General features: G+C 42.9%; 1 protein-coding gene across 5 annotated transcripts in view; it reads right to left on the bottom strand.

The window, feature by feature from the left end:
- Dac (dachshund family transcription factor) overlaps nucleotides 1–22,513 on the bottom strand; it is a 250,242-nt gene that overhangs the window by 152,339 nt on the left and 75,390 nt on the right. For 3 of the 5 annotated variants that reach the window (XM_076441029.1, XM_076441027.1, XM_076441030.1), the window contains one exon: nucleotides 2,143–2,291. In XM_076441029.1, coding sequence (XP_076297144.1) covers nucleotides 2,143–2,291 — 149 coding nt within the window. The remainder of the gene's footprint in view (nucleotides 1–2,142; nucleotides 2,292–22,513) is intronic. The other 2 variants (XM_076441028.1, XM_076441031.1) reach the window with 1 other exon arrangement.

The raw sequence follows: 22,513 nt of genomic DNA, 5'->3' as shown, positions 1-22,513 counted from the left end.
CATCGGAAAACGATCGACCGGGCCGTAAGCCGAGGAAAAAGACGCGAGGAACGGACCTCTATTGGCTACCCATCGGAGTTGCACGCGACCCGCACACGCCAAGGAAAGCCCTGCGCTCTCCCTCCCCCTCGCTCCTGTGTCTCTTTCTCTCGCTATCGTTGCACACAGCTCCGCCAACCTCCCCGGGCTATTTATTTTTCTCATCGGTTTTAATTTCGTAGAGACAACATAGATGCGTATCGGCCGCGCTGCGTGCACCCATACACAAGGCCATTGTGCCGGCCATTGTGCGCCGCTACGTCCCGAATGGATGTTACGCCGCCGCTATCGGGATCGGATCTCGCTCGTTCAGTTTATTAATTGCGTTATGGCAAGTGCCGTTCGCCTACCGAGCCAAATTGAAAAAAATCCCGAGTGCATCGGCCACCCCTTCCGATCTTCCCATCTCCCCCGCTTTTCTTCCCTTTTTCAAGACGTTAGGGGATGGTCACCTCGAGTGCCACTTGATGACCTTACAATCAACAATTTTATAAAATCCCCTTTCTTTTCTTATTCTAAACGTTATAGGGTATGATCTTCCCGAGTGTCAAAGACTTGATTGTTAATCTCCCGGACCAGATGTGACAATTTATTGAGAGCCACCCCTGATACTAATCATCAGACTGTATATTTTATTCATCTTCGTTACACATCTTCCGATCGCAATAAAAATCAAGGATCGCCGGCTCGCGGGCAGCCTCGATCAATCGTCCCCGCGAGGGGAGTGTCGGGGAGGTCTCGAATCGTAAAACAATTATACAATTACCGCGGAGCTCGTAATTAATTGCCGGCCGTTTCAACGTTTACCCCGGCGTCGGTCCTGGAAACCGGCCGCACTCGTCCGCGCGGTATTAATTCATTAACGTTGCACCGTCGAACGTATTTGCCCGTAAAATTGCACGGGCCCGCGCCGTGGCCCGCGATTATTTACTCAGTCGATTTCGCAACTCGAACTCCGCGAACGCCCATCGGTTTCCCCCGGAAATCAACTATAACTCCCGCGACATTGGCTGGCAACGCGATCGGAATGTCTTCGAGGGTTAGAGGCTAGTTTAGGCGAATGGCAACGGTATAGCCAGACTGTTAGTAGAAACGACAGAAGCTCTCTGAACGAACCGGCCCGATATTCTGGTTATCGGCAACCGCCACCGCCGGCCGCAACACGACGGTGCAGTTGCAGTTAATTTGCTCACTCCAAGTGTGTTTGATTCCCCTAATTAATTGATCGGTGGGGTCACCGAGGCCCGCGTATATACGGATGGCAGTAATCAAGTGCGTGCCCCTGGTACCAGGGCTACGAGCACACACTAGAACCCTAACCCTCTCGACTTGCCGTCTTTCCCGCTTTTGATGTTAATTTTCGATCCTCCGAGAATCGCCTACCCGTCCCCGAATTCCCAAAGCCCGGACCTTGCTGGACGTAACAAGATTTCTTCTTCAACCCTTATATCAATGACTGAAATCTTCTGCGATATTTAATAATTTATACTTTCAATATTTCTCTACGCCCCAATTATAAATTGATCTGCCATCGTCCAGGAAGGAACCATAACCTTCCTTTTCTTTTTTAAGGAGGTGGCTAAAACCGGCCGAGGCCGTAAACACCCCCCCTGAGACAGCCAATGGGCTTCTGCATCCCCAGGGAACTGCTCTTCGCATTACATCCTGGAGAGGAAGGAACCATAACCTACAGAGCATCTAGACAGAGGCGCCAGATCGGAGGAAGCACGGATTGAGGGGAAAGAGTTACCCCCTCTCTGACTAACGTTTAACTTTCTGGATATTTAACTACTGGACATTAAATGTTAATTATTTCCATAAAGAATGAGTATTGTCAAAAACTCTCCGACGTGAGTCAGCTTACTTTTGCTCCAGATTGATCAGTAATTTTTCATTAAAATCGACGACCCCACCACTGTGTCCTCCCCTTGAAAGTCCACAATTATCAGTTCAAATATATTAAACTTTGTCCAACCCCGCACAATAAAAAGAACGAAGCGTACTGAGAGACGAGGACACAACAGAGCTAGTCGTTCGCAGACACCTAACCGGAAGATCGAGCCAGACACACCTGAACAATAGGTAATATGGAAGAATGCTCACCCAAATGGCCGTTCTCGTAGTAGTCCCCGTTGTCCATTCTGTGTTTCTTGAGGGAATGCTGAGGATGGTGACCGGTCGCCGCGGCCAGGTGGCTTGCTGCGAGGCTTAGGCCGACGGATGCCCTCTTCGGTGGTCTTCCTGGCCTGGAGCTGTACAGTGGTAGAGAGTTACTGTGGTTAGAGACACCTGTCATCGAGGTAACGTCTTACCCCGACCTGCGCGCTTACGTCGGTCGTAAGTGGATCGACTCGCGATATTGCCTGTTGCACTGTGCTTTCGGGACTCATCATTCACGATGATGAACCCCAGCAGACACAGAGGTCACAACAATTACATTAGGAATACTCTTCTGGTAAGATCTCGAATTTTATCTGGGAATTTTTATATGGTTGTTCAGAATTCAGAATTGATATTTTTTGTTTTCGTATCTGTGCTTTTATGTTCTGTTTTGTATTCTCAGCATTGTTGATAACTCTTTCTCTTACACGTTATCAGGTAAGGTAGGTAAAATATTTTGAAGGGAGACTGGAGAAGGACAGTTCAGTTTTATTTTAATAATTCTACCAAGCTGAGAATGTTAGATTTGCAGTTTTAAATCATTTTAACATTTTTGCTGTTTTGAAAAATCCTCAGTTTGATTAATTATAATTGATTATATTCCCAGATTACACCCCAGATTTCTATTCTCTATTTCTTATAATAGGGATGGACACTTTTGTCTCAATCGAGATCAAACCGTCCCCACCATAGCGCCCACTGTCCCCCACCAGCAAAGAGAGGTTGGTGGGGGAAGCAGGAGTTTGAGGTGCCCCTACCGTGCCCATCTTACATAGTTAATTATTTTTCTCACTCACCAAAAGGCTACCAGCGTATCAACTGTATACAAAAATGGTAATTATCATTTACTATTCAAATAAATATTTGAACCCACCAGAATGAAGAAGAACATCAATCAATAAAAAAATCAAATGAAAAATTGAAAGCATTTAATTAAATAATTGCTTTGGAGTAGAGAACTAAATTCCTACGAATGGATAGTTTAACAGTTTGTGGGATCAGCACAACGAGTCCTGGCACAGATAGATTGCATCCAAAGGCAACGTCAGGTCCGAAAGGACTCAGCAATGGGAGACTCGATGACCGAGTTCCAAGCTCTCTAGGAGCGTCAATTAGTCTACGCGGGGAACGAGACCACGTTTCGAGAACTGGTTCTCTCAGACTCGCAGCAACACAGAGGCACAGTGAAATCCACGATTAGCGTGCACGGGGCGCGAGCGAAAGTGCCACGAGTTAGCCGGGTGATACCGGCTAATACGTAGTGACGGTGCCGCGATAAACCTAATAGAGGGGAAGATAAAGGTGCGCGTGGGACGACAAAACGCGCCAAATAGGCTGCACATTTGCATAAGTTATCGTCGCGAGAACTTTATGATCCGCGGGTGCACCGGAACAAACTCGGAACGTCTCCCGGAACTTCGCACAATAACGCTTGCATTCAATCATATTGATCATCATCGGCGCTGAATCAATCCACAATGAACAATGAATATTCAATGTAAATATTTATCGAGACGGTGTTTTTGGATGGTGATCAATCTCCAATTTGATCTGCGAGTATCAGACGAATCCACCACAGTGGATAGTCAATGAATATTTACTTTAAACATTTGTTGAAACATTTTTGAATGGCGATCAACTTCCACAAAGTCTCCACAAAGTCCATAGTGGATTGTCAATGAATAGGTATTTAATTTAAACATTTATTGAAACATTTTTGAAAGGTGATCAATTTCCACAAAGTCCACAGTGGATGGTCAATGAATATTTAATTTAAACGTTTATTGAAACATTTTTGAATGGTGGTCAATTTCCACAAAGTCTCCACGAAGTCCACAGAGGATGGTCAATGAATATTTAGTTTAAACATTTTTGGATTTTTCCTACTGAGCAATGTCTGATAGAAGAGTACATTATTATTTCTATTGTTTGGCTACAGATTTTATCGTATTGAATTATCGCACAGGACATCCCAAAATTGTTCGATTAATCTCATAGTTCGATTAGTCTCATTTCACTGAGCATAATAGGAGAAGTCTGTACAACATAATGTCTATTGTTTGGCAACAGATTTGATCGTATTGAATTCTCATATATTTACTCAGGTGCAGGATCTAGAAGAATCGTCTGGCGAGCATGTGTCAGGATTGATCGATCGTAGAAGAAAGAGAAAGATCACGATCGCGAGGGGTGCCTCCCGATCGGTTTTCTTATTTCGCGGATAGACCGGTACGCAAACAAGTGCGTATTATGCGGGGTCTAAGCGTTCGAGAGTGCGTTCTTGTTTTCGGTGTAACCCGAAGCTAAGCGGTTTAAGAGATCAACGCCGTATAAACCGGCCGTCTGAGAATCGTCTAGAGATCTCGTGCGTGAGAGAAGGCGGAGAGAACGCGAGAGGGATAGAGGGGATGAGAGAGGTGAAACAGAGAGGAACTGAGTCGAGGAATTGAGGAGAGAAAGAGAGATATGTTTTAGGGAAGAGTGGGAGGGCGCCAGGGGAACGAAGAACGCGAGAGATCAAGGAGACCCATGGATCGAGGATGAGCGAAAAACGGTGGGGGAGAGTTAAACGGAGGATCGAGGAAGACTACGATGGTGAAGGACGGGTCGGAGAGAGAGGGCTGAGAGGCAGAAAGACGGGATGAAAAATTAGATTTACAAATCTGTCCTGACTACTATGAGATTGCTCGCTTACCGGCCCAGAGATGCTCAACCGATCCTACTGGCGCCGGGATATAAATATCGGGACGCGCTCTCCCCCATGGTTTTCATAGTGACTCTGCTCTTATTCCAGAGATGACTATGGACGAAAAACGGCGCGGGGAAATCTCTGTTAATTGTCCTGCGCACTGATTGCCTCGTTGCGAGACATTACGAGTCACATTCCTTCACTACTTGCCGCAGTCATTTACATTTTCATTGTTCTCCTATTTTTCTTCAATTTTCTTATATTGAACTTCTTTCAATTTCGTTTTTCATATTTTGTTGAATGCTCTTGTTGACGAACAGCAAAATTGATATACAGATTTATATTTTCTTGGGTCAATTATATAAATTTATTTAGATAATTATAAATGGGTGGCATAGTACTCTTTTTTAACTTCTTTGAATTTCAGTACTGGGGTACTTGGACTTTGTTTTTAATATTTTGTTGAATGTTCTTGTTGATGAACAGCAAAATTGATGTACAAATTTCTACTTTATTGAGCCAATTATGAATTTATTTAGCCAATTATAAATGGGTGGCATAGTATTCTTTTTTAACTTCTTTCAATTTCAGTACTGGGGACTTCGTTTTTAATATTTTATTGAATGTTCTTGTTGATGAACAGCAATTGATGTACAAATTTCTACTTTCTTGAGTCAATTATAAATTTATTTAGCCAATTATAAATGGGTGGCATATTATTCAACGACGTAGAAAAGAATGTGTAGATAATGGGCTCAATATGGACATAGAATAAGTGCAAGAGCGTGAACAAAATTCCGAAGCAGAAAAATTCTCACAAAAGTCGAACGGTCTGAATACCGTAGACCAGGAAAGATTGTATAACGAGAACGATAATGTCCACTTTATCGGCCCCGTTCGAGAGCAGAATTTATTCAGTCATTTCCTGGAGAAAAGTCCGAAATGGCGCCGATTTCTTTCAGCGGGAGTGAATTAGGCTTGCGATTTCTTCAGCGGTCAGTCGATAAATCTCGGGATATATCTCGCTAGGCACGTGTACCGACACGTCGAATTCTCGGAGGGAAAATCAGCCTCGAAAACTCGAAGCCGTGCTATAAACATCCTTCACACGAGTTTATCGTTACCATTAATCCGGGCCATTGCAATTTGAACGCATCGCCTCGGATCGGCCCCGCAGAAATTGATAATCGCCGAAAACGGGAATGTAATGACGAAATTCGAAATATTAATCACATTGTTCGGCGTCTTGTGATTCGACAAGGGGGGGAATTAATCGGTGGTTAAATCGAGCGGAGCGTAAAAATTGTTTGCGCTTTTTCCCCTCGCGGGCGAAATTGTAGCCTGCGAATAATGAGTAAATATGTCGGCAGCGAAATGAATCTTTATATTGATAATAAAGAGTAGTGGGGAAAAAAAAGAAGGAAAAATCGCGCACGGATATCGAGAAAGCCGGTTGCGAAACCCGCGTCCGGGGCCCGATAAAGCGAGAGCCGCGATCGTTGGCCAAGAGATCGAGAGATCGAGAGATCGACGGTAATCGGGGAGTTGCGGCAACAGCGGCCCCGCAGCTACCAGATTTCGTTTCGGCTCGACAGAATTAATTCACCGATCGACTGCCGGCCTATTCGAGACAGGATACTGTACCTTAACGCAATGATTACCGTTCCTCGGCGCCGACGTTTTTTCAACTTTTTGATCTACTAGACGCCAGGTATGTAGACACTGTGAAATCGCGGATCCCGACGAAATTAATATCATTGCTGCGAACGGCATTCTACTGCATTTAGACGTCCGCCTCGCAACTCCCTCCTGTTTCTTACTCTAACAATTTCTATAAGTCAATAAACAGGCTGTGGATATTTATGCAAAATTGTTTGTATTAATTACAGCCAGGAGGGACCAAGTAGAAATTCTGTTCTTGTTCTCATGATTTTAATCAAGCCTCTAAAATTGTTTCTATTAATTACAGCCAGGAGGGTCCAAGTATAAATTTACAAGCCTCTAAAATCTAATAAAAATTATAATATACAATAACTAGACTGTGGATCCTCATTTGAAATTGTTTCTATTAATAACAGCCAGGAGGGACCAAGTATAAATTATTTCTTGTTCTCGTGATTTTAATCAAGCTTCTAAATTGTAATAATAATTCAATATAACTAGACTGCGGATCTTCATTTAAAATGGTTGTATTAATTACAGTCAGTGCAGAGACCAAGCAAACATTGTTTAATAATTTCAGTCCGTTGCTCTTTCTCATATTTCAGGAATCCCCTCTGATCGGTGACCGCGGATATACTAATTATAATTCATTATTGCCTGCCCCACGGATAAATTCGAAGCCTTATCACCGGGGTGGAAGTCGCGGCGCAGAATTCCAGCAATAACTCCGAAGAAATAATGATGACGTACCGGGAGTTGTTAAGCCCACGGGGGGAAAAGCTCGGGGCCCGCGAATTAATCACCCGGCCGATGATTAAGCGAACGATTAGAAACCAGGAACGTTTCATGTTGCACGATCTAACGCAGAAAACGCGAGCAATCTGGCACGGCGAGATCTCGCGTTTACCGTCCATATAAATCCCGCGGACAAGTAGTCAGACGTAATAAAAGTTTTTGCGGCAACTAAGTAATAATTCCTCCGCGTCCGTTCGGCGTTCTGCTCCGTTGGCCGATCCGCACGGGTCTCTCCTGTTCAATTGAAACGCGTGCGAATCGCTCGAGCCGAACGCAACGCCCGGCAGTCTAATTTATTAATCTATTCATTTATCGTAAACGCCGGGTTTTATCCGAGTCGTGGGCGACATTTATTCACATTTAGAAATGTTTAATTACCTCGCTCCGGGAGGGAGTCTGAGAAGTACAGTGATTCACATTCAGTAAAATAAATTACAGCTGTTCTGTTTTAATTCAAGAGAAAGAAACAAGAAAATTAATTAAGAAGAACACTCTGATTAAAGAATGATTACAGGCGCAGAGCAAACAGCTTAAATGTCGAACTTCCGGTCGAACGACCCCACAAACGCAGAATCGATTTCGCAGGCTGATATTTAGTCGCAAGGACAGCGTCGATCGATTCGAAAAAGACTTACAATCTGAAGAGACGATTACGTATCATCGATCGATCGTCGGTGGATCTTATCGAGCGATCTAGACCGATCGGATCCGTCTCTGTTTCGCATCCGGTGCAAGAGTATCGCGTGTGGGATTCCCGATGATCGCGCGCCAGGTGCTATGCTTCGATTCGATCATTCCCCGCCTTAATGATCGTTGCACGACGATCGAGATCGTCCGTTGGACGATCCAAGGGACCAACGTCGAAGGATTCGGTATGGAAGGACGTGCGATTCATGGGACGGGAGAATCGCAAACCCATCCTTACGTCGATCGGAACGTTTAACGATCCAGAAAGAGACAGATCGTCCGCGTACCAGGCCGAGATCATTCGTGTGTTCCACGGCGAGAAACGTTACGAGCAGCACGACGATAAACGCACGTTTACTGTTCCGGTCTGCGGATCACGCGCACGAAAATTAAAAAGGAGACCGGAATCCGCCGAGTGCAATTTCGAGCGAAATTCCCGACACCTTGCGGCCCCGAGCCGAGACGTTCGAACATTTTTATTCGCCATTATTCTGAGCGGTGCAAATATTTTTATGTTAATCAGAGGTTCAACAGAAATTGAGGATGTTCGGAATTTTTTTGGAGCAAGAGAGCTTGCACTTAATTCTTCGTTTCAGGGGTGTGATTGATCGATTACAGTAAGGCAATTTTGATTTTTGGCTGTTGAAAAAATTTTTGGATGTTGTTCAAACATAACTAAAACTGTACAATAAGGTCTTGTTCCGAAAAGTTGTCTAGTCTCATAGTAAAAAAATGTTAAAGTTGGTTGAGATAAACGACCTCCTCGAGCCTCAGACGACAGATCATCTAAAATTAATAATATTAAAATGCAAGCAACTTGTAAAAACATTTCTAGTGTCCGGAGACTTTGAGGAGAGTCTAAGGAACAATTCTACCTGAAAAAATAACCAGATCGCTCATGATAATCTGCAGAAATAAATAATTAAGGGAACAAGTGTAACGACAGGCAACCCTTCGTGAAGGGGTTGATCAGACTGGCACAGATGAGATTATTCTGGCTCCTCGAGTGGCCAGAGCCAGTTTCCGAAGAAATGTAAAAAAACCTAAGAAATGTAAAAACCGAATAAAAATGATATCTGCGGGGGTGAGGGGTGAGGATAGGAGAGCGACCATAAATTGTCAATTTCGAAGTCAATTTGCCCGGGCTTACCAATCGGCTGCCGGTTAATTTCAAGGTGAATTGTGTCCAATATGGGTATATTATTAATGGGCCGGCGAGGGATAGGGTGCAGTTCGTGCGGAGGGGTTGCAACCCCGTTTTCGCGGCACTGGCCGAATCTATCGCTCGGGGCTGCGTCGATGCACGTTGGTCTGGTTTCTCTCTCTCTCGGCGATTCGGCATTTCGGATTAAATGCTCTCTGATGTTGTTGCAACGGGTCCCAGCAGCAAGCTCGAATCCAGCGGTACGTAATCCGCGTTTCGAAAAGCCGCTTCCGGATTTTCTGTCGCTCGTATATGTATATGTATACGCGCGGGTGCACCTCTTGGAATTCTCAGACCGGATCGTTTCACGATCGCGAGGCTGGCCTCGACAAAGGAGCCACTGTTGCCTGTTAAACAAACGCGCTATCTTTGAGTTACGACGCCCAAGCTCGTTATCAAGCGTATCCTGCTACCGTTCTCCGCCGTTCAAACACACTGCCGAAAACGCGGGAATCTTGGGAATCCGCCGGCCATGCTGCCGAGTTAGGTACAATCATTCACAAGAAAATGTAGCAGCATTCGAAATTGTAACACCGACAGAAAAGCAAAAATCACGTACTTGTGGACATCAAAAATAACCTCAATCATGAATAATCTTTATAAATTGTATAAACGAAGTAGGATTATGAAATGAATCCGGATCGTTATGCAAAATAAAAATGTTTTGCCTCGACTGTAGGTATCAGGAGTTAAATAAAAATTCATTTCATATCCCCTAATAGATTTTTTACATTGAAAACTTCATAACAATATTCTTAGATTTCTCTAATTTTTTTCTCTCCACTTAATACGACTTCAAATGTATGCGAGGGTCGCATAAAATTATTAAAATCGAAGAAGAAGAAATTGAAGGAAGTTGGAAGATTGATCACTTAGCATTTAACTTGCAAAATAAAAATGTTCCAGGTAAATTGCAATGTTTTTTAGACAAGAATAAATTTTAATTCGATCGACGAAAGCTGATAATAAACTTGTTTTAATGTTCCTCCAGTGTCCCACTTCCCTGGCACCTGATCGTTTCCTGATAACAGGCCAGTGGTCAAATAAAGATAGCGGAGCTCGACGCAATAAGAATAGTTCTCGGTTGCCGGTCAAGCGGCGATTAGAATGGGAGAATTCGCGGTGGTAAATCTGAGCGGAAAGTTTCTTTCGCCGACCGATCGACGCGAGACTGTGTGAGCACCGTAGGAAAACAATTTTCCCTGCGAAGGATAAGTGATTTCGTTCGGTGGAACCATGCAGAAATCGACGCGAGAGCGGCGCGTATGTAATTACAGTTGTCGGAAAACTACGCTGCAACGAGAATTCCGTTTGCTACTTGTTACGCTCCGCTCTCCTGTAACTACGTGGCGTGACAAGGTCGGCTTCGGAACGCGTATGCACGGCCTCTTGAACGTATTTGCTTGGCCTCTGGTGTGTACACACTGGTGGGTAGAATTGCGAGACTTCCGAAAAATTGTGGGGAAAGAGCCACTTAATTTTCAGCGTTAAGTAAACTGCGGATTTCTTGGATAAAAATGTAAAATAATTTTTAGGGACGGAAGTCATCCTCTTAACCCCTTGCCCTACAATATCCTAAAAGACTCGTGATGAAGATTCAGAACAGAGTCTAATAAATATGTATGTTATTATTAATTTCCTTTAAACCGAGATGAAATTCTATTTTGGTTTTAGGCATGCAATATATATCAATTTTCTTCTTTTTTAGGAAATTATGAACTGTAAAAAAAGATCTAATCACTGAAACCGTAAAATAAATCGTAGGGCAAGGGGTTAATAGACTTTCGAAAAATTGTGGGGAAAGAACCGCCTCATTTTCAGCAATAATGTCTTGTAATTAAACTGCGCATTTTTAAAAAATTTTGTAAAATCATTTTTATAGGCAGAAGTTGAATGAGAAAATGTCTTCATACTTTTAAAAATTGTAGCAAGTTGATAAAAAAAGTACAGCATTTTCTAAAGATCGTGTAATGTCATAAGCTATTTATTTTGATCATAATTGCATAATTATTCTGTTTACAATCTTGCTTCAGGAAGCTACTGCTATCCACGTTTAAATTGAAACTTTCTTGTCCAGCAATCGTTTAGTTTCGAAAGATGAGGCGCAATTAAATTGGACCTGTTTCCCTTCGAATCCAGTTTGAAAGCGACATTATGTCTTCAGATAATTCTTGGGACTCGTAATTTGTCAATTACAAGATTCCTCGCGACTCAATTTATGCGACTGGAGGCTCGCGTGACCCGAGTAGAAATGATACAGATTTCCTCTGTGCCCGGCATCGACGGTCCTCTTGTAACGCAGTTTTACACCCCGCGGCAATTAAAAAAACTATAAACCGCTTAACGCGAACGCGGACGCAGTCGTAAAACGATAGAACGAATAATACGAGCGTTCGTGGCCGAGGCTTCTAATTGTCAGTTTCGCGTTTACGTCTCGCCCCGGATGTTTCTGCCCGTTGTAATCGTTCCGCTTGTGTGCTATCGTGTACATCTCGCGAAAACCGCTCGCTCAAATTTTTCGCTTGTTGCGAAATCAACGGTAATTGCTCCGCGCCCTTAATCCGAGAAACGAGACCTATTATGTTTCTGCAATGTTTTAGAAAATTATTACTATCTCTTCAAATTATCTATTTCCAATTCGTCTATTTCTTCTATGTACAAATTTTTCTTTCGTCAAGATTTCCATGACAATATTTAATCTATTCAATATTTTTTATATTTATTTTATTCCTCCGCAACATTTTAGAAATTTATTAGTCTCTTCAAAACTGTCTATTTCTTTCGAATTAGTCAATTTTTTAAATATTTGTCTGCTTCTCGTCTTCGTGAAAATTCAAGAATAATATTTTAGACAATTATTGCTATGTCTTGAAATTATTTATTTCTATTTCGTCTCTGTTTCTCCTCTGTACAAATTTTTATAAGATCTCTCTATGACAATATTTAATATATTCAATATTTTGTCTTCAAACTTGTCTATGTCTTTCGAATTAGTCTATTTTTAAAATTTGTCTACTTCTCTTCTTCGTAAAAATTCAAGAATAGAATATCTAAAAGAACATGTTCAAGTCTTGCCTGTCGCAACAACACGTTCATTTAATCAATGTTGGATGTTTAAAATGTAATCGTGACTAAGGCTGATTGTGAGAACGGGTTCCAGTGCCGCACCTTTTACGTTCGCAGTGTCATTTCACAGTTTTGTTTTTCATCCGATTTTTAATTGCAGCATGCACGCAGACTGCACATTGGCACAACGAGGATAAATAAAATTGATCGACAAATGAGGGGCGAGCCAACAGGCAATAAAGCAGAAAAATAATTGTGGCATTGAGAATTCTCGATCTTAATAAATGTCAGAAGACGAGGTTCTTATCGATCATGAAATTACGATACAGCGTCCAACTACAATTCGCCAAGATAATAAGACTAAGACGAGTCAAATAAAATCCTTAATCAATTTCAGAAAACAAGATCCTCGTATCCATCACTGAATTACAAAACTGAACTGTAAAACAGTAAAGCGAATATTTTCACAAGAAAAACGAAAGCAAGACGAGTCAAATAGAATTCTTAATCATTTTCAGGAAACAAGGTCCTCGTATCCATCACTGAATTACAAAACTGACTGTAAAACAGTACAGTGAATATTTTTCACAAGAAGAACGAAACCAAGACGAGTCAAATAAAATTCTTAATCAATTTCAGGCAACAAGATCCTCGTATCCATCACTGAATTACAAAACTGAACTGTAAAGCAGTAAAAAGCATACTTTCACAAGAAGAACGAAATCAAGACGAGTCAAACACAATTCTTAATCAATTTCAGGAAACAAGGTCCTCATTTGTGAAATTAACAAGTTCTGGAGGACAGAAATAAAATCGAGCACCAAGCGAGGATTTATTAGGAATAAATACACCGGAGAGAAAAATAACGTACGAACAATAATTTGCGACGCGACGGTGTGTTCCAGACTTGTATCCTTTTTGCAAAAATGGCGAGCGTCCCTCGTAAAGCGTCGTCGCGCGCAATTCCCGTCATAACAACGACTTCAATTTTCGTCAAAAGTCTTTCGACGTTATCGTCGTCGCCACCGTCGAGAGCACCCTCTCTCCCTCTCTGTTCCTCTGTTGGGAGATCGGTCGGGTCCGCCTTTCGATTTCTCGCTTTATAAACTCGATTGCCGGCGCTGGCAAATCCAAGAACCGACGCGAGAGGCGGCATTTTCCAAATTATAAATTTTTACGAGGGCTCGCGCCACTTCACGGGGCCACTCTCTCTCTCTCTCTCTCCAGGTTTCTCTTCTTCTATTATTTCCTTTTCTGCCTCGCAACCCAAACCCCCACCTCCGACGCCATTCACCCTAACCGTGGATCGCGGCAATCCCGTCAGTCAGATTGGATTTGTCCGATTTCGCGCCCGGAGTGGAAAAGAACGTGCTGGGGTCTGGATGTGCAAACCTCCGCCCCCGCTCCTCCTCCCTCCCTTCACCCACCCCTGGAATATTATTCCTTTTCACGCTCGTTCTCTCGTCCGTAGGAACGAGAAACAAAGAATCCGAGACAGGACCCTTTATTTCAGCGCCCGGCCGCTTGGACTCTCCCATTTATGAACTCGCGTGAACAGATACAATAAAATGATCGAAGTGATTGTGCCCTTTGAATCGAGGGTCACGGGATAGATATCTTGGATCCTGCGAGGATCGCTGGATTCGGTGGGACTGCGTTTTCTAGATCAGAAATTTACCGAGGGGGTGAGAATATAGGAAATCAGGGGGCGTTGGCACAGAAAAAGAGCTGACTGGTCGACGTAATTGGTGATTCATGGAAAAATGTGCGTACACTGTGTCCCCTAACTCCTGGAGTTGTACAATAAATATGTCTACCCTCTGGAAACCAAATTGTTTTAGTTGTGGCACGCCTACTTTTCCCTGTTAGGTGAAACCGTGTTGGATCTAGAATTTTGATCGACATTGATTTGGACTCTTAGTTAATTTTAATCCTCTACTTTTATTTACTTTGGAGACAAGTCAGACTCGTGATGAAAATCTACTGTAGAAATAAAGTTTTGATCCTTTATAATCAATATTTGAACATGCAAGTAAATTTAGACATATTGAAATTAATATTTATTGTCTTCTGAGATATTATTGAGAATAAAACAGTATAATAATGAAAATCGAATGACAGGGGGTTCATTAAACTATTTTGATTTTGTCGGAATTTTGGGGGTTGATATTCCGCACTTGACATGTTGATAAGAAATTAATTTAGGGATTGGCGAAGTGCAGAAATTTCGCAGAAATAAGGAACCATCTTAAATGCATCTAACCTGTAGAACTCGAGAATTGTGTTTGCCGTAATTAGAATCACCCCTTAGCATTGGAAATAAATTCAAGGGTTGCTAAGTAATCTAATCTAAAATGTGTTAATAAATCTACTTGTATTCAGTTTGCAAAAACTGATGTCTGTCAGTGTCAGGAATGTCTATGTACGAGAATTACGTCTGCTAGTCAAACCTAGAATCATCCCCTAACTCGGGAAGCAAAAGGACGAGGTCTGTCCAATTTTCTTCGTGGCGAATTAGCATCGGAGACGTTGAATTCGCATGGATAAGCTCGGCCTGCTAATCAGGGTTGATTTCCACGCGAAGAAAAAACGCCGAGGCACGCTCTGGGGTGAGTTTCACCCCCTCGTTAAGCCGCGTAACCGATCTCTCGGTGGTTTAGCGTATCACGCGATCTTTACGCGGCACTATTAAGCTCAAGAGAGAAGGAAAAAAAAGAGAGAAAGGGAGATAGGCTGCTGGGAATAAGAATAAAAAGAAGGGCTCCCTCGCGATGCGCCGTCGCGCCATCGAGAGAGAGCATTTTCTAATAACCACGATGTAAAGTTGGGGTGCGTTACACAAAAGAAATCTTTCTTGCCGGGGATAGGGTCCGAGACTTATCTTAGTAATATTGGATTAAAACTTATGCTTCTCTCGGTCGCAATACGTTATTTTTATTGCTCGCGGCTTTGCATAATATTCGTTTCGGGGGGCGGATTCTCTCCCTCGACGCGGTTCCTCCTTCCGGTTCTTCTTCTTCTCCTACTACCATGAGTTTCGACGAGGCTAATTTTAATTTCGATGCCGCGCCGCGTTGGGGAGCATTACGATTTCAGCGTGGCTTACTTATTTATGTCTCGAGGCTGCGCTTATTAGCCTCCTTATTCCTATGCTGGCAGTCTACGCGAGGAAACCAGAAACACCGGCGCTAAAAACGACCAGTTTCTTTATGCTGATGCTGCTACAGGAATGTTTCAATTATACTTCGGTCGGAGCAGGATTTCAGTAGCCTTTCCGGGGTGATGGGGATGGATCCTCGATCATCGAGCCTGATTTTATTTCATTGTTAATACTACATTTATTTATTGTGTAAACACAGGTTGAGTTCTTTTAACTTAGGGTTGACAAGATACAGTTACTTCTACATCTGTCTATTATGTACGAGTTAATGCTCCTTAGACAGGGGTTGAATTAATCTCTTTCAGTTAAGGGTTGAAAGAGTGTCTTCATCTCTACATTCCTCCATTGTGTAAGTTTATTTTACTATTCTACATTTATTGATTGTGTAAGACTAACGCTTTTTAGACAGGGGTTGAATTAATCTCTTTCAGTTAAGGGTTGAAAGAGTGTCTTCATTCCCACATTCCTCCATTGTGTAAGTTTATTTTACTATTCTACATTTATTGATTGTGTAAGACTAACGCTCCTTAAACACAGGTTGAATTAATCTCTTTCAGTTAAGGGTTGAAAGAATGTCTTCATTTCTACATTCCTCCATTATGCAATAATTAATGCTCCTTCGTTAAGAGTTGATAAAATGCATTTACTTATTCATTTCTCTGTGCTGTCTGAAAAATACATTTATTTCTACGGTTGTCCGTTACGTATGAGTTAATGCACCTTCGACAGCGATTGGAATTAATGTCTTTCAGTTAAGGGGGTTGAAGAAGTACCTCCACTCCCACAATTGCAACAAAATGAACACTACTAGCATTATTTTTCTCAACTCCTGCACAAGTCTGGTTAGTGACAGCCTCATTTTCTGAGACTGAATAACAGCCAAATTTTCCAGAAGTTTACTGCGAATGGAGGATGCTGTGGAGAGTACCAAAAGCGACAGAAGATCAGAAAGTCGGCGCAGCACCGCCCGGAGCTGGCTTCGTTCGCTGGCGAAGCGTAATCGGGCCGGTCGATCGGCGAACAAGACGAAGACGAAGAGACGATTTGCCGCGCAGATGCGCGATTAATCCGGCCACGAAGCGTGTAAGCGCGCGAGGCAGATGTCTCGAGGCAACTCGCGCCGGGAGGCGCTTGCCCTAATATTTTTTCCGAGGCTGTTCGCGCGGAGGCTCGTGCGCCAGTTTCAATTTCGGCAGCCCTCGCCTCTTCGCCCAGGCTACAAAGCAGCTTTATCATCGAGCTCGTTACCCCTCTCACGACAACTATCACGCGATACAAACGGAACGTTTCAACCGCCTCGGGCCAAGGGTGTGAATCCCAGTGACACCTTGTTTGACCCTTCAGCGAATTGGCAAAATTTAATTCGAAGAATACTGTAACTCAATAAAGTGACCTGGGTCTTACAATTAGATTGAACCTCTTCTAGATCATACAGGAATGAACAAATATTTGTAATGTCGCTGATAGTGTATATTGACAGTGAACCTGCCCCAGACAAATTTCAAATTTCTTTTTACGAAATTTATTCAAGACATTCAACCCTTAACTAAACTACGTTAATTCCAGGCCCATAGACAATTCAGTCAATAAAGATATTTGCACAAGAGAAGATCCTAAGGGTAGTTCTTCATTTTCTTCATCTACTTCAGCTATGCCAAACTCTATAAAAACACATTCCACAAACATAAAAATCAATTACAGTCTCCAGAAGAAAGAAATTGAAGAATTCCCACCCTGAAGACCAAACGAGGGTGAAACCTATCCCGAACCATCGAGAAAAAACTCGTCCACCGTGCGAAGCTCATTTCCAAGATCACGAAGGAGGATTTCACAGCTAAGGTGTGTACTACTTCCCACCCCCAATTTAAGACGGGGGTGGAAAATCGCGGGTAAGGAATGATTTCGTTCCGGCGAGAAAAATCGTGTTCCAACAATCGCGTGGCTTTACACGGAAGAATGTCGACATTCCTTCACGACGCACCCCAGTAATACCCGATAATACCTGTATTTGGGGGTGTCGAATCCGCGTACATTGCGTAATCCGAGCAATCTCGAGAACGCGTTCTGTTCGTCTTCGGAACGAGTATAATCCAGCCAATTTGGACCGCGGATTACACCGGAGTATTGCGAATTGCGAGGGTGGTTGGCTCGATTGCGAAACTTTGATTCGAGAGTCAAACACTGACCGGTGGCCGGAGGCGTTTAGCCTCGGTAGTTCGCGAGGAGAGAAGCAAGGGGGTGGTTAAAAGGGTGAGAGGGCGTCGCGTCGGAATAAAATATATCGACTCGTAAAGCGTCGGCGGTGGTCAGGTTTTTGTCGGTGAACGACGGGGAACTGGCCTCTCGGGGATGAGGGGTGGGAAACGCCGAAAGCAGTGTCTCTCATTTCAATATTTCTACGATAAATCCGCACCCGGGCCCTTTTACGACTTACGACGGGATAAATAATAACGCCGCCACGTATCTCTCTATTCCTCTCCCTCTCTCTTTCTTATACGGTCTCTCTTGCGGGTTTCGCAGTTTCTTTTACTCGAGACAGCTATCCAGTCTCGGGGTCTAGCCCGGCTTTTACGAGCGCGTCACAGCTACAGACGTCCGATCGAAATAATAAGCGGACAAGCGATACATAAACTTACGCCGACTTACGACCCCCGGCAGTCCCGTTCTGGAAGGACCCGGGCCCTTCGTCATCCCACGGGACCGAACACCTTTCCAAAACAGCTTCTTATTGAGTCGTTAAAACGGGGAATTCCGCGGCACACTTAAGCGATGCGGTCGCGACAGCTCGAGAAGAATCATCCCCTAAACCAGACTGCCTGAGATTCGCGTTCATTTTTCATTCCGGACCCATTGGTACGAGTGTTCAAATTGCTGGAGACCTTGGGGTCAGGACTCTATTGAAAATAATTTTTATCCAATTCATAATACCTGATTTTTTAATAAATCTAAATTCAAGAATTTCTAAAATAGACAAAATGATCTCTTAAAATATTTCCATCAACGCAGTCAAATTGGAAAAACGAGTTTAATCGGCAAAGGCGGGTTGGACAAATAAGAACAGCTAAATTAATTAGAAGACCGAGCTCCACGGCAGTAGTATCCAGGGAATATTTCGAGAGAAAAAAAACAAGGAAAAGCGGAAGGGAAGCTTTGAAGAGACTGATTGAAAGAAACGGGCGGCTTCAAACGGGCGTGCACCGACCTAATAATAACGTAATTAAGCGGAGGCCGTAACTCAACGAGCGCGACGTCGCCCGGGCGTCGCGGGAAGAATAATTAGGGAATTATTTTGTTTCCAAGAGGATCTCGAGATCCCATCGAACAGGGCGACTCCAAGCGGCCCCCGCCGCCTCACCGCCGCGCCATGGCTAAATTATAATTAAATATCAAACGTTTGCAATTACCGGGTTGCACCTGCCGGCGCGTTTCCGCCTAGCCGCCATGCTGGACAAGCAGACCGACGAATTTCGCGATGGGAAACCGGTTGGCCCCCGGTACCGAGATCGTGGCCGCACGATTATACGCGAGCATCCTCTCTTTACGGTAATGCCTCGATAGTTGCAGTCCCAGAAGTCATTCATTCTAGTCAGTCATTTGTGCTTTAAAGTTTCGGCAAGGAATTTAGCCGGACTTAATTGTTTGCAACTTTTTAGGGAACGTATTAGATAATTGAAGGGGTGGATGGGTGAAGGTGTCAAGTAACAAATTGTTTTCTTTCTGTAAAAGAGTTTTTAGCGAGGTATGTTGTCCTTTTCTGATGAATGAAGATAATAACACAAATATATATATATTGTTATGGTTAATCTCTAATACAGAAAAAGATAATAATTATCTTCATTTGCCAAAAAAGGACAACATATTTTGTTAAAAACTCTTTTACAGAAAACAAACTTGACACCTTTATCCATACAATCTTTCAATTGTAAAGGTTCTTGCAATGATTGTCGAAAAATTGCGTTTTAGAATAACGTTTTTGTTAATCAATTATGACAGCGACTGTCGCCAACAGTTTTTAGAATTGTCTCTTTGAAGAAAGTCTCGAGATCTCTGAAAACGAGCCACAAAGGTTCAATAACAATTCCATAATTACACGGATTATTTTCTGAATTATTTAATCGAATAAATGTTTTCGCGCGAATTAATCGATCATTTGACGCCGTTGAAATATGTTATAATCGGTTTTCAATACATTCCGTGCATTCGTTCGTAATTCGCGCGTCGTTGCCGGCGAATTTATTAATCGCGTTCAATTATGCACGAGCCCAATGTGTCATTCTACATCGAGCAAACCAAGAAGCGAACTGCAGCTGTCCGTGTACTAAAAAAATTATTAAAATCGCTGGCCATTTGTGTCGAAAACGAAGATTAAGTTTTATCTCAAATAATTAGGTGCTACACTGGGGTGTACATCTATATTTTATGTTGATGAAGGAAGGAGTGCATCAGGTCTCTGCACAATGCAATAATAATTCATTAGGAATAATTATGAGGAGTCTACATCGAGAAAAGAAAATAATCGAAGAACAAAGAAACTGACGTGTGCATTATTGTTTTATGTTGTTGAGGGAATTTTTCGAGTGTAGTGCGACTGCAGCGTGCAGTCTTATTCAGCGGGGCCCCTTTGATTTTCGATGCTGTCGCAATTTGCGGACAGTATTCGGGTTACGGTGACATAGTCGCTGCATTGTGCGGTGCGGGTGCGCACGGCCTCGATCCTCCATCGAAGGAGCCGCAGAACGCGCGGACAGCTCGTCGAGCGACAGAGACAGATAGAGAGAGTGGAAGAGAGAGCGAGATAGGGAGAGAGGAGAGAGCGCGTGGACGTTGTCGGTTTGCGGTTGACCCGTGCCATGCCACACTCCGATACCTCTGCGGTCGCAGCTACGCCGACACACCCCGGGCTACCACATCGCCAATAACGATGTCGAGGCGACGTCGCTCTAAGAATCCGCCGCCGCTGTGTCTCTTCTGGATCCGTTACACGCAAAGGATCCCGCTGACCGACAAGAATCACCGGGATTATCCACCGACGGTCACTGATCCTACCCAGAATACTCGGTGACAATGCTAGAGGAAATGGTAACTCTTACACTGGATATTTTCAGCTTACTAGTTTCTAGGCCACTGAATCAGGTTCTCATAGTCACAATCTAATTTTTGAGGAATGATATTTTCGAGGAATGGCTCCTTGAGAAATGGTAACTTTATCACTGGAAACTAGATCTTGCCAACTTGCAATTTTATGGGCCACTGAATCAGCTTTAAAGTTACGATCTAGTTTTTGGGCCACAGAATGATCTGTTCTTTGGAAAAATGGTTCCCTGAAAAATGGTACCGCTTGAGTAGGAAGACAAATACTTTTAGTTTCGGAATTTTCTGTTTCACTGATGAGACTTCAACGTGACAATCTATTTTTTGAGCCACAGAATGATCTTGTTCTTCGGAAAAATGGTTCTCTGAAAAATGGTACCGCTTGAATAGGAAGGCAAATACTTTTAGTTTCGGAATTTTCTGTTTCCCAGAATCAGCTTCACAGCTACTTCTAAATGATTTATTCTTTAATTGGTGTATTAACAAGGCAATGGCTAACGAAAATGGTACGTTTCCACTAGAGACAAGAAACAGATGAACTACAAACATAAATGGACGTAAAACAGAAGGAATTTACGAAAAATGGTAAACTAAAGATTCACAATCCACCCATTCATTACGGACTAATTTGCGGGCATTAAAGACAGTGTTCCCCCAGCATATTTTGGTCACGACGAAGATCGATGGGGAACGAAATCAGTCGATGAGAAAACTATGTCTCGGGTATGGACACGAGAGGTGTTCGATCGACGAAAGAATCCTCCTCGCGAGTTTCGTTTGCGGTTGATCGATCCCGGAGAACATACGGCCGTGTCTCCGAAGCAATTGAAGCGGAAGAGAGGATCATCGATCGCGGCCAGGATTTTCGCGCCCTCTCGAGGCACGCGATCGAGCAGGATTAGCCGAACGCTTCGTCATCCTTCGCGACGAGTCGTCCATTAAATCTGCATACAACGTCGTTGCTATTCTTATTTTGCTCCAGTTTATTCGACACACCTTGTTGCAGGCCAGTAAGCATCCGAGGGGTAGTACATCATTCACTGTCTTTTCATTAACAATGCTCAAAATCTTATTCCATAAACTTTGCAGTAAGTGTTACCACAAGTCAGTACATACGTTAACTAATATAATTGTTTCTTATTTTTATAGATATTAGACTGTACGTCTTCTAGACTTTATGAAGACTGTTAAAAATTAAGATGTGAAAAAAATTACATGGGGTAGTGTGATATTTTAGTGATCGATAATCATTTTTTTACATATTGTAATTATTTTCTAGACCTGTATGCATATCTCATGGCGGGGATTTTGTAAAAATTAAATTAAGGGCGGAATGGCTTCACTAAGGGTTGTTCCATGTTCCACGGATGATAAAAATTTTTGATATATTGTAATTATTAGACTGCGGATCTTTATGCGAAATAAAAATTGTTTACATATATTATAGAAACTTCTTATTTCTTTTAATTATCTTACTAAGCTGGAACTAATACACTGATGTCCTTAAATCTTTTGAATATGTTCACTGCTTTATATTTACGATTTTTGTCATAAATGCATAAAATTCGCAGTCTAGTAATTATTTTCTAGACCAGAGATCTCAATGTATATCTCATGGGAGATTTTATAAAAATTGAAACAGGGTTGGAATGGCTTCACTAAGGGTTGTATCACGTGCCAACAACGGTAAGAATTAAAATAAGCAAGAATTGATTTTGCTGGACAACAATTTTTGTTACGGACCAAATGTGGATCTTGAAGCGTTTCTTTGTCATCCCTTATCGCAGGCGGACATCGAGCGGTACATATCGGTCCGCGGGTCCCGATGGGGTTGAACGGTAACGCAGTTATTGCAGCCATCGATATCGCGTTTCAAGTTCGGATTCATCCCCCGTATTATTTCGAGTTCCGAAAGTGATCGTCGGTATAGAAACAGGGTTGGTTGCCGTACACGTAGGAT

Source organism: Lasioglossum baleicum, chromosome 16, assembly GCF_051020765.1.
Source record: "Lasioglossum baleicum chromosome 16, iyLasBale1, whole genome shotgun sequence".
NCBI classification, from domain to species: domain Eukaryota; kingdom Metazoa; phylum Arthropoda; class Insecta; order Hymenoptera; family Halictidae; genus Lasioglossum; species Lasioglossum baleicum.
The sequence above is the reverse complement of the archived record's forward strand: the minus strand, read 5'-3'. Positions and strand labels throughout refer to the sequence as shown.